Source organism: Octodon degus, unplaced genomic scaffold (assembly GCF_000260255.1).
Source record: "Octodon degus isolate 3935 unplaced genomic scaffold, OctDeg1.0 scaffold00163, whole genome shotgun sequence".
Taxonomy (NCBI): domain Eukaryota; kingdom Metazoa; phylum Chordata; class Mammalia; order Rodentia; family Octodontidae; genus Octodon; species Octodon degus.
In genome coordinates this window covers 770,714-783,092 of record NW_004524739.1, presented here as the reverse complement: position 1 = coordinate 783,092, position 12,379 = coordinate 770,714, and the positions used below count along the sequence as shown (strand labels likewise).

Genomic DNA, 12,379 nt, shown 5'->3' with positions numbered 1-12,379 from the left:
CTGTGGTCAGCTGTGCTCCAGTAGCTGTGGTCAGCTGTGCTCCAGTAGCTGTGGTCAGCTGTGCTCCAGTAGCTGTGGTCAGGGCTTGATGCTCCTGGCACAGAAGGCTGCGCTCACCAAAGAGCCAGCGGGCCGGACGGTGCCATTTCTAGCGTTACAGTCTCCTTGCTAAACACCCCCAGCATTTATTGGAAATGGATGGAAATCAGAACTTTATTTTCAGGCCTTTCTGCAATAGCCAGCATGTTTACCTCCTCAGTAAATGTAGTGAGTTTATTTGTTCGTTGTGACTCAGGGTCTCACTGTAGCCCAGGCTGGCCTTAAATTCACAGCGATCCTCCCTCTTTAGACTCCTGAGTGCTGGGCCTACAGGCGTGCGCTGCTGCATCCCGCACTAAATGTAGTTTCTGACAGGAAAAAAAAGATTTTCTGCTCCCCCTCCCACCCCCCATGGGAACACTGAGGTGAGGAGAGGGAGGAACCTCAACACAGGAGGGGGATGTGCTGCTTTCCGCCCTCCCTAGGTGAGGGGCGTTCAGCGCATCTGTGCGGGTGAAAGAGAGACCATTTCCCAGGAGGGCAGTCAACCTTGGATTAGCTTTTTTCTTGGTTAAAACAGAAAAGCGAAAAATAGAAAATAAAGTGAAAGTTAAATCATCCACAATCCTGTAGCAGAAATAACCATTAATATTGAAGTTTAAAATATTTTTAAACTTTTTTCGATACTGGGGATCAAACGTAAGACTTCACACAAACTACTTCTCTACCCACCCAACCCCCCTTTTTCCTTTTTGGGGGAACCAGGGATTGAACTCAGACCCTTGTGCTTGCCAGGGAAGCGCTTACTCCACTGAGCCATCTCCCTGGCGCCCCCACCTCCTTTTTTGAGACAAGACCTTGTTAAGTAACCCAGGCTGCCTTAAACTCATAATCCTCCTGCTTCAGCTTTCCTGATAGCTGGGATTACAAGCCAGCAAGAGTGGGTGTAAAAACCTTATAATAGGGGCCAGGGAGATGGCTCGGTGGAATTAGCTCTTCCCTGACAAGTGCAAGATCCTGAGTTCAATCCCTGGTTCCTAAAAAAAAAAAAAAGCCTTATAATAATATCTGCTGGCATGGCTACAACCTTATCAGTCGAGATTCCCACAGTTAGCCTAAAGGTCATTAGCAAGTTTTGACCATCATAAATAATAACTAATATCTTTGTACCCAAATCTTGTCTGAACCTATGATTTTTTTTTTTTTTTTGAGTGTCTGATTTTTAACTTACAATAAAGTTCTAGAAATGAAATGACTGCCAGCATCCAGGTTCTCCATTCATATTACTGAAGCACTTTCCAGAAGAGTGTCCCTTTATATCTCCCCAATGGTGTCATCCCCTCCGGTCATCCTTGCTAACTGACATTAGACTCTGCATTTCCTGGTGCGACGCCAGCCACAGGAAGGTAAGATGGAATTGAAGAACCTGCAGGTTATTGCAAAGGTTCCCAGCCTGACAAGGAGACTTAGGAGGGAGGGTGAGGTCCTAAAGCCCCAGAGCTGAGGCAAATCCATCGACCTGAATTAGCAAAATGCTCCACCAATTTGGTTAAGCACAGGAAGTCTGATCCCATTAGGGTCTGTGGGAAGAAAAAAGGGAAGATAGATTTGATTTTTTTTTTTTTTTTTTCCAGAACCGGGGATTGAACTCAGACCCTTGCACTTGCCAGGGAAGCGCTTATTCCACTGAGCCATCTCCCCGGCCCCTGGAAGATAGATTTGAGGGGTCTTTCTGGCCTTTCCCAATAACTCAAAGAAGGGAGCAGCCCCGACCTCACGCCAACACTAGCATCCATGCTGCCTGCTTCTCCCTTGCCTTTTCTCTTACCCCTAGCTACCAAGCCCTTCCTGTCCTGTCCAGAAAAGAAACCCAGATTAGCACACTGCTGTCGCATCAGGCCTGCTGCGCCCAATCTGCTGGCTCCCATACATGCAACCAGGGAGCTAACCGCAGGCAGCTTTGGAGCCCAGGTGCCCAGGTGCACTGAGGTTGAGGGGCTTGAAGGATGGACTAAGGATTTGGGGCTCACATGAGGTGGGAAAAGATAAATACAGGTAAAAAGCTCTGGCTGTGGATAAATAGCAAGATTTTTTTTTCAGACAGGGTCTCACATGCATTTGAAGCTGGCCTTGAGCTCACTTTGTAGCCCAGGCTGGTCTCAAAACTCACAACTATCCTCATGCCTCAGCCTCCAGGGTGGTGGGGTTACAGATGTGCACCACCAGGCCCAGCTAATCATTTTCTTTCTTACTCCAAAGCCCCAAAGCAGATATGGAAGGAAATGAGGGGCCTCTTGAAAACCATCCCACACTGAGCCAACTGTGGTGGCCCACACCTCTAGTCCCAGCTGCACAGCTATTCAGGAAGCTGAGGCAGGAGGACCAACTGAATCTAAGAGTTCAAGGGCAGCCTGGACACCACAGCAAAGCAAAACAAAACAGGAGCAGGGCGTGGTGGTGCAAGCCTGTAATCCCAGCCCTGGGAGGCTGAGGCAGGAGGATTTCAGTTTTGAGCTAGCTTGGACAGAGTAAGATCTTGTCTCAAAAAGAGAAAAAGAGGGGGCAGGGAGATGGCTCAGTGGAATAAGCCCTTCCATGACAAGTGCAAGGGCCTGAGTTCAGTCCCTGATTCCGTGAGAGAAAAAGAGGTGACCCCTAGCGCTCCTTTTGCCCTGGATCATCATCATCTCTTAAGTTTTCAATGTTTGAATCCTGGAGCCTCCACAGGGCCATGAAGGGAGACTGGATAAGAGTAAGATTTCCTCCAGTTGGGGGGCTGGTGAGATGGCTCAGTGGTCTAAAGCACCTACTTAGAACAAGCTTAGCAAAGCACAAGGATGGTGGTTCAATCCCCCAGCACCACATGCCAGCCAGCCCCGCCCCTTGGTGGACTGAGCTGGCCACACACACATAAATAAATTAAAAAAAAAAAAAAAAAAAAAAAAGATTTCCTCCAATTGGTAAATCACACCTTTTGAGCTAAAAGTCTGTCCTCTTTATATTCAGATAAGGAGACTTCAGGTTAGCTTTAGACTGGAGGAGAAAACAGATCAGATTTTCTCCCTTCTTCCCTTTCTTACATCCTTCTCTTCAACAAATACCTACTCGTGAATTTAAATGGTGCACCGAATCATGGATTTGCAGAGTCCTGTTTTGGAGAGGCTAAGATTTCCCTCTTATCTCTAGACAGAATTCAGTTTCCCAGAGCTGTAAGGAGAAGATTGGGCAGAGATGAGACATGAGTCAGCCTCTGATGCCCCAGGTTGGCATACCTGTCTGCTGCCCTCACAGGCATTCCTGGCTGGGACTCAGCTGCGGGGAGGATTTGGGGAGCTGGGGGGCCGGCCACCCTGCAGAACCTGCCTTCCTTGCTCCACACAGAGCAGGAATGGGGACCGATGGGTAGGCCTTGTGGACAAGGTGAGGTATTTAAAGGAACACTGGACAGAACAAGGTTAGAGAAACTTAAATTTGGTAAGTCAGCCAGAAGTCTGGCCACTTCACATTTAAGACAGCTTCCTTCCTGGCCCTTGGCTGGAGTTAGATTGAGAACAGTATAGGAAGGCTTTTTCTTTTCTTCTTGTTTGGTGGAACCAGGGATTGAACTCAAGCCCTTGCACTTGCCAGGCAAGTGCTTATTCTACCGAACCATCTCCCCAGCCCCAAGAAGAGCAGTCTTGGTGCCAGCATCTGAAACCAAGTTTCCCTGGAAAAGTGTGGAAAATAGGGGTATGAGTGTGTGTGTGTGTGTGTGTGTGTGTGTGTGTGTGCTGGCAGTGTGAAGGAGCACCTTGCTTTTCTGGAAGGAATCAGTGGCCTGCTTGACCCCAAGGCCTTGGCTTCCTAGGAGCCTGGTTGGTGCAGGCTGTCTTGCTATCTGACACCATGTCTGTGGAGCTAGAGAGCCAGTTTGGCTTTGCCTTTTGCAGTAACTATACATAAGAGAATAGAGAATAGAATACCTTCTGTCAACAATTTTAGGTTGCAAGTTTTCCCTATACCAGTGTTCCCCACACACACACAGGACCAAGGACCTTTGCACTTAGTTATATCCCTAGGCATAGCCCTTTTCTTTCTCTGTTAATATCTACCTTCCTTTCTTTTCTTTCTTTCTTTGGCACAGGGTCTCACTACACAGATTGGACTTGTAGTGATCCTCCTGTCTCAGCCTTCCCAGCACTGGGATTACAGGCATGCGCCTCCATGCCTGGTTTCAGTGGCCAGCGTGGTACGCCCAGGGTTCTGGGGCTGGCACTGCATATGGTACCGGGGATCAAACCCAGATACTTGTGCTTGCCAGGCAGGCACTTAGACCACCCACCGAGCTATCTCCCCAGCCCTCACAGCCCTTTTCTGCTTTTTGATTCTCATTAAATTTTCTGGGCTAGGATTGAACTTGCCATCTTTCTGCCTGAGCCTTCTGAAGCGCTGGCATTGTAGGCATGTACCACCTTGCCTAGCTACCGCTCAAATGCTTGGGAGGAAAAGATCTTCACAAACTGAGCCTGTTCCCTGGAGACAATCTGACAGTGTAGAAAGGACCCAGGGCTGGGGTCACGTGTATCTCTGTGAACATGGTCTCTGTCTGGGCAGCTCTTCCTCATCCCCAGAGTCAGGCATTTCTCTATTTCCATAAAGGATGGGGCCAGCCAAATAGCGCAGCAGATTAAAGCAGGAGGTGCAGGGGCCAGGGTTTGAACCCCCCCCCCAACACCCTGCGGTGCCAGCCCGCCCCTGGGGCGTGCTGAGCTGGCAACTGAGACTGGTTATGTTGGCTGCGCACCTGTAATCCCAGCTCTTAGGAGGCTGAAAATAGGCGGATCACCACGAGTCTGATCTAGTAGTGAGACTGAGAACAACCCGTACACACTTTCCTAAAATACAAAAAAAAAACAACAACAAAAAAAAAACCAAAACAGGATGTAACTCTAACCTGGTGGCCAGACATTTGGAAGGATGCTTTTACACCCAAGATTTGAGCACCTTGTGGTATGAAGCTTGCTGGAATCACTATAGGAAAAAAGGGGGGACATAATGAAACAGTTACCATTTATAGAGCACTCGCTGAGAGAAATAAACCCAGGACATAGCTCCAGATGCAAAGGTAGAATTAGATAGGCAATCATAACCTAATAAACACATCTTACATAAATGCCAGAGGTTGGTAAGCCAGGGTGTCCAAGGTTGTACATGTTAAAGGAAGAGAGGCCTTGAAATTTGGAAGAGATTAAAAGAATATGATCAACTGGAAGGGATGAATGACCACCACAAAATTTCATGTGAAACTTGGCTTCCTTACCCAATTTGTCTTCTGGGACTGGTATGGGTGTGTGTGTGTGCACGTACACATAAGCACTTGTGCACACACAAGCACTGAGGTCAGTGATTTATGTGTGCTAGGCAAGAACTCTACCCACTAAGCTGCACTCCCAGCCCAGAGACAGAGTTTTTAAAATTGAGGTATAATTGACATACTTTTGCATTGTGCAGTTCCACACATATTAACCAAATTGTACAACTGTTTAGAACACTATTTTGAATACTTCACCATAGGCAAAGAAACCCTATACCCATTAGCTGTGGAAATGAATTTTGAAATGTCTTTTAAAAAAAAAAAATAATGAAATGTCTTCTCTAGACCAGGAAAAGATGACAATAAATGTTTACAGAGAGTTTGTTTTGGTTTTGGGGTTTTTTTTTTTTAATCCTTTTTTTAGGGCCAGGGAGATGGCTCAGTAGAATAAGCCCTTCCCTGGCAAGCACAAGGGTCTGAGTTCAATCCCCGGTAAACAAACAAACAAAAAACCCTCAAGAATAAAAACAGCAGCCCCCCCACAGCTCCGATGACTGTTGGTATGAAGGGCCCTTCCCAGAGCCAGAGAACTCAGGATGGACAGAAATGCGCGACTCCAAATGGAACCGCCTCATGTTGTAAGGTAGGAGTTAGTGGGCAGTAGAGTGACCCTAAAAAAGGACTCCAGGACATCCTTCCACTGTTGGTAGCGCAGAACCCTAGCCCTAACCCCAAGAACTTTAACATGGTGAATTTTAGAAGAGAAAAAGGAGGACTAGAAATGAAATCTGTGTAAATTTGAAAAACGACACTGGGGTATGTTGGGTGAAGTGGGATAATCTTTTGTTCTTACTCCTGATCCCTGCCTCCTCTTAGGAGAATTGATTTAATGTGCCTTTAAAAAAAATTTTATTTTATGTATTTTTTTTTTGGTGGAACCAGGGATTGAAATGAGACCCTTGCGTTTGCTAGGGAAGCGCTTATTCCACTGAGCTATCTCTCTGGCCCCTAATTTTTTTTTTTTTTTAAATGCAACCTTTTTTTTTTTTTTTTTTTTTTTTTGGCGGAACCAGGGATTGAACCCAGGCCCGTGCACTTGCCAGGGAAGCGCTTATTCCACTGAGCCATCTCCCCAGCCCCAAATGCAAGCTTTTTGATTAAAAAAAAATTACAACACACCATCTAGGTCAGCTCATTTCTTTCCATATAGGACAACCTTGAATGGTCTGGAGCCTACAGGTGAACAAGTCACAGGCTGAGAGAAAAGAAGGAAGTTCTTTTCCCAGGACCTACCCCATTAAAAGAAAGTCACCAGACCTGTCTGGTGATAGACACCAGGTCCCCTCCAGAGCTGTCAGGAATCACCTGCCCTGGCCCGGAGACAGGAAATGAGGGGAAGACAAAGGGACCCAGCAGGCATCAGAGAGCCCCTTCAGCCTCCCCTGCAGAATTAGGAGCTGTGACACTGAGAGCCCATCAATTGTGAGTCCTGTGAATGTGGCCGAAGTTGGCGCGATGAGGCTGGACTGACTTCCGTCTTTGGCAGTGAGGCTGCTCCTCGGTGCGCGGCATGGCCGATTATTCTGCTTTGGGCACAGAAATGGATAAATCCTAGACTTCCCCATTATGAAAGGACTAACAGCTAAGAGGCATTGGGCACGTAGCACGGTTACACCACAGGCGTTTCTTCGCTCAAACTTCGCAGCAACTCTAAGAGGGAGGAAACGTTTCAAACCCCCGCCCCACCCAGTTTCATGAATGAGCCCCAAAGTCGAGCAGTGCTCAAACTCGCACCCACCCAGGCGCTTTCTCCACAAATCGTAAGTCTTCGCTCTCATTGGTTGGCAAACCTTGAGTTTAAGCCTCTTTATCTATAGAGAGGAAACAGGCCCAGGTACGGCTTTTCCAAGGTCGCAAAGGCTGCCAGGGACACAACCCAAGCCTGCTGGCCATGCAGCCGGGGCCGCCTCCAGAGTGCGGCGGTGGCGTCTTCTAGCCGGACCCCGCACCCCCGCCCACGGCATGGCCGCTGAACTGCAGGAGCGGATGACTCAAAGGGCGAGGACTGAGGGGGCCGCGCGCTGCGCTCTCGGCCCGGGCGGGCGACGACTTGCTGGAGTGAAACCGGGAGAGCGCCGCCCCCCGGGAGGTCAGCGAGCAGCGGAGACTCCGCTTAGCCCACCAGCCAGCTGCGGCTTCAGCCCAGTGGAGGTGGCGGCGGGAATCGTCGCTGCGCGCGCGCCGCTACTCACTCTCCCATTGGCCGAGCGGGCCGTGGGGGCGGAATCCCGGGCAACTCCCTTCTGTGATTGGACGGTAGAGATCCCAAACCCCGCTTGCATCTCACCGCGGTGAAGGTGAGACTGAGTGCCGAGGTGGCTGTGGCCGCCGCGGCTCCCGGCATGTTGCTGCCTGCCGCAAGTCAAGGCTGTAGGCTAGGATCGCCAGGCTCCCGAGACCCTTCCCATCCACCTTGCGCCTGTTCCCCGACGGCCCGTTTCCGTCTGCCCCCACCCCATGACGCGGGTCGGAGGGCTAGATGGGATTTCTCCCGGCTTTAAGCTTGGGGTCTTTCCGGTACTCGCGGCAGCATGTCCCAAGGTCTCGTCTGCGGGCCACTAGGCCAGCGCCAAAAGACAGAACCTCTAATTATATTTCAGTCCCATTCCCAGCCCATGGCCAATAACTGCAAAGACAGGAGTGTCACAGCGGAACTTTATTGAGAGGAAACGTGGTCACACCCAGCAGACGCGCTTTCACTCTCTCTCACAGTCACACACACGCACACACCCTTCTCCAGCTACTGCCGCAAGGTCCAGTTCTCAGCCCCGGTGGGACACTCCTCGGTTCCTGAGATCCAGAAGCGGCAGGGGCCAGAGGGAGGCACGGAGTGGTGGTGGGAAAGTGGCCGGGGTAGGAATGGGGTGGGATGGAAGGGGGCGCCGGGAGCAGAGGTGGGCGGGGTGCCCTGCAGCCCGTGCGTGAGAGTGGATCCCGGCCACGTGGCCTCGGCGTGGCTGCGACCCCGGAGGGGGCCTTTCTGGGCTGGGGCGGTGCACTCGAGACGGTCTGGGAAGGACCGGGCCTCCCACCCTGTACAAGTCCTCTGGGCAGTGGCTGGGAACTGGAGCGGGCAGGGCAGGGCAGGCAGCGGCAGGCAGGCTCAGCTCTGGGGCTCCTCAGGAGCCTCACCGGCCTCTTCCCCGGCGTTGTCGACTGTCCACAGCGACAGGTTGTCTCTCAGCAGCTGCATGATGAGGGTGCTGTCTTTGTAGGAGTCCTCGCTGAGTGTATGCAGGTCAGCCATGGCCTCGTCAAAAGTGGTCTTGGCCAGCGAGATGGCCTCCTCCGGGCTGTTGGCGATCTCGTAGTGGAAGACAGAAAAGTTCAGGGCTAGGCCCAGGCAGATGGGGTTGGTGGGTGGCATCTCCTTCTTGCTGATGTCCATGGCCTCCTGGTAGGCTGCCCGGGCAGAGTCGATGATGCGCTTCTTGTCGTCACCAGTGGCCACCTCGGCCAGGTAGCGGTAGTAGTCGCCCTTCATCTTCAGGTAGAAGACTCGGCACTCGGCCTCCCCAGCCTCCTTGATGAGGTGGGAGTCCAGGAGGCCCAGCACGGTGTCGCACACGCCCCGGAGCTCTGTCTCCACCTTCTCCCGGTACTCTCGGACCTCAGGGCCTTTCTCCTCCGAGCCCTCCTCGTTGCTTTTCTGCTCAATGCTGGACAGAACTCTCCAAGCAGCCCTCTGGCCGCCCACCACGTTCTTGTAGGCCACGGAGAGCAGGTTTCGCTCTTCGCACGAGAGGTCCTCACCCTTTTCCACTGCGCCCTTCATGAAGGCTGCCATGTCCTCATAGTGCTCGGCCTGCTCTGCCAGCTTGGCCTTCTGGATCAGACTGGCTCTTTCCATGGCTCTAGGGACAGACGGTCGGGCGGCGGGCTAACTGGCTGCCAGGGCACCGATGCCGGGTTCTGTGCCTCTCCTGCTCTCGGCGTGCCTTTTGGCTGGGTGGCCTGGCCCTCAGAAGGGTGGGGAGAAGTAGGGGCGGGACTGGGACCCAAGACCTGCCTCCTGCTCGCCTCTTTCCCCACACCCTTTCCGGCTCTTCCTTAAAGGTAAAAGGGCGGGGATGTGGAGGTGAGTCACCGGGACAGTCAGCAGGAGAAACCTGGGTGTGGGCTCCACCTTCCGAGCTCCAGGCTGCCCCCTGCTGTCCAGAGGTGCATTGCAGGGCACCCCTGGAAACTGTCCCAGATCCTCCTCCGCTGCGAGCGGCCAGACCCAGGAGGGTGAGGTTCTTAATCCCGCCAGGTATGTTTCCCTCTTGGTTCAGGTGAGATAACTCCTGTGTAGGTAAAGCCGCAGTTCCCAAGCACTTTCCCAGCCATGATCTCATTTAATCCGTATGATGTCTCTGAGCTCCATGGACTGCAGAAGTGGGAACACTCTCAAAACAGGTGAGCTTTGCTTAAGATTATGCAGCTACTAGCGCCCCAAAACTCTTCCCCTGAACCCTGCAGTGGCTTTTCTCCCATCGAGGCCTCTGACCCGTGAGCTCCAGTCTCTGGAGGTGGGATTCGGTTGTCTTCCTGAGTCTCCCTGAAGATACACTAGTTCTACCCCTTGTGCCTCACTCTCCCACTGACCGCCCAGAATGCACAGGTGGCAGCTTTCAAAGTGCCACTTAATGAAACGTTTAACAAGCGGCCTCTGACGCTCCAGCCCAACGTTTGTAATTAGTCACCAGTAGGTTTGTTGGACACCTTCCCCATCACAGCACAATCTTCCCTTTCAAGTTGGTGGCCTGTTGCCACTTGTCTGAAGACGTAGCCTCTGACTCTCCACACCAGGTCACCTGCCCCCTCCAAACTGTCTGCCATGAAGAAGTGTCAGCTGGGCTCCTGGAGGGTGTGGCCCCAACTCGGCTGTCCCACTTTCCAGCCTGACTCAGACTGTCCTCGGTTACAGGCTGGAAAGCAGGCCACCTGAGTGCTCAGTCCAGTTTGGTCCCCCAGGGGAGACGCTAGCAACCTGGGGAGAGAGACAGGACTGAGGAAAAGGAGGCTTCGGTGACACATAGCCTTTGGTTTTATGGGGTGGTAATTCCAGCTGAGTGATGTCTCCCCTAGCCTGCCTTCCAGAAGTTTCCCTGTCCTTTCTTGTTTAACTGTGACCCCAACTCTGAGAACAGAGGCCTCAGAAATGGACATGTCTCTTGCCATTCATCTGTCCCTGCTTGCAGGAGGTGGGGGCTGGGAGGTGGGTTCTGCAAGTTTCACCAAGAGCATCACTGAGAGTTGAGGCTGAGCCTTGGAGGGTGGATGCCTGCTTATCAGCCCCACCCCTAGAAAAGCTCAGATGGGGCTCAGGGTGGGGCCTCCCCTGGGCTCCAGCCAGTCCAACCCTTGCATCCACATCTCCCCTGGTTCCCAAGCATCTGGGCACTCACTTTGCTTTCCTAAAGAGGGGCTTGACCCAGGACTTAAAGGGCTAAAGATGAAAACTGCCTCTTTGCCATAAGGAAAGGTAGGCCCAAGGGCCAGGGAGATGGCCCAGTAGAAGAAGTGCTTGCCTGGCAAACGCAAGGGCCTGAGTTCAATCCCCGGTTCTGGGAAAAAAAAAAAAAAAGTAGGAGCAAGTCTGGGCTAATGCCAAGGGGTATCCCAGGAAGAAGAGGGATTTTAAGCCTCACACCCTGAGGCTTTGCTCAAGTAGGAGGTTTGACATGGGAACCAGTAGAAATTACCAACTTTTTTTTTTTTTTTTAAAGAGCAGAATATATTTATTGGGGGAAAGAAAGCTCCTGTTCAAGAGAAGGACAAAAGGGGGACCCTTTTTTTTTTGTCTTCTTTGGGACAGGGTCTATGCAGCTCAGACTGGCCTTGAGCTCACCGTGTAGCCCAGGCTGATCTTGAACTCACAATGATCCTCTTGCCTCAGCCTCCCGAGTGCTGGGATTATGGGTGTGCACTACCATGCCCAGCTAAGGGGTACGTACCTTTAGGTAGAGAGACTCTAAGAAGTATACCCGGTCCTTTTTTTGAGATAAGGTCTCAGTAAACTTCTAAATTGCCCACACTGGGTATGAATTTACAATCCTCATGCCTCAGACTCCCAGAGCGCTGGGATTATGGTGTGGGCCACCATGTACTGACAGTTTTCTTTCATTATATTGTTCTCTCCAAATTATTAATGGTGAATATGTTATTTTTCTATGAGTGACAGGATAGCCTGGTATTTTTGGAATCAGACTGCCTGTGTTTGGTTCTTCCAAACTGCTGTAGCCCTGGCCAGTGACCACCTTTCCAAGCCTCAGTCTCTCTACTTATAAAATGAGACTTGTAAGGATAAATAAGTGAACAGAAAGCACTTAAAAAGTGGGTGGTAACAATCTGTGAAAAAGCCAGCCAACCTTAATATTATAAACATATATAAAGAAATACTAAATACTGGGTTCTATGAAATGAAGACGGGTCCCAAAGAAGGCTTTAGCTGAAGACCAGACCCTGCCTAGCTGTATGTCTACAAGGGACAGAAAGGGCAGTTTGCTCCTGCAAACACAGTCACATGGCTCAGTGCTGCCTCCTTCCTCTGTCCTGGAGACACCCCTGGTCTCCCAGGCTATGGGCCCTGAAGGACGTTCCTTTGTAGGAACCTCTCAGGTCATCCAGCCAGAGCTTCCCCAAGTCCTGGAGGGAAATCTGGAGTAAGCTGTCAAGGCTAGGAATTCTGGAGCTTCTTCTAATTCTAGAAAAGGAGCATTCTCTTCCTACTCCTTCAGCCTGGGGGCTTGGTAGTGGTTGACAGCACAGGTTCTAGGTCCTCTGCACACCTGGAGCCCCTTTACTCCTTTTCTGCTGAAGCTCACAGGTGAATCTGGAAGCCGGGCTACCCGACCCCCTCCTGCTGGCTCTGGCCTGTTGATCCTGACTCAGTTCCTGTCTGTTACCTCCCTTTGCCTCCAGGCCTCTATTTCTCAAGTCCAGGAGCACAGGCAGGCAGGAGGCAGCAGGCCCTGGCGGGACTCAGAGCTCCACATCAGCTGC

At 51.4% G+C, this 12,379-nt stretch overlaps 1 protein-coding gene across 1 annotated transcript; it reads right to left on the bottom strand.

The window, feature by feature from the left end:
- Nucleotides 1–8,035: 8,035 nt before the first annotated feature.
- Nucleotides 8,036–10,287, bottom strand: Sfn (stratifin). Its single transcript, XM_023703038.1, has one exon. It carries the CDS (start codon nt 9,240–9,242, stop codon nt 8,496–8,498), a length of 747 nt encoding a protein of 248 aa, XP_023558806.1. The 5' UTR covers nt 9,243–10,287; the 3' UTR covers nt 8,036–8,495.
- Between the last annotated feature and the right edge of the window lie 2,092 nt (nt 10,288–12,379).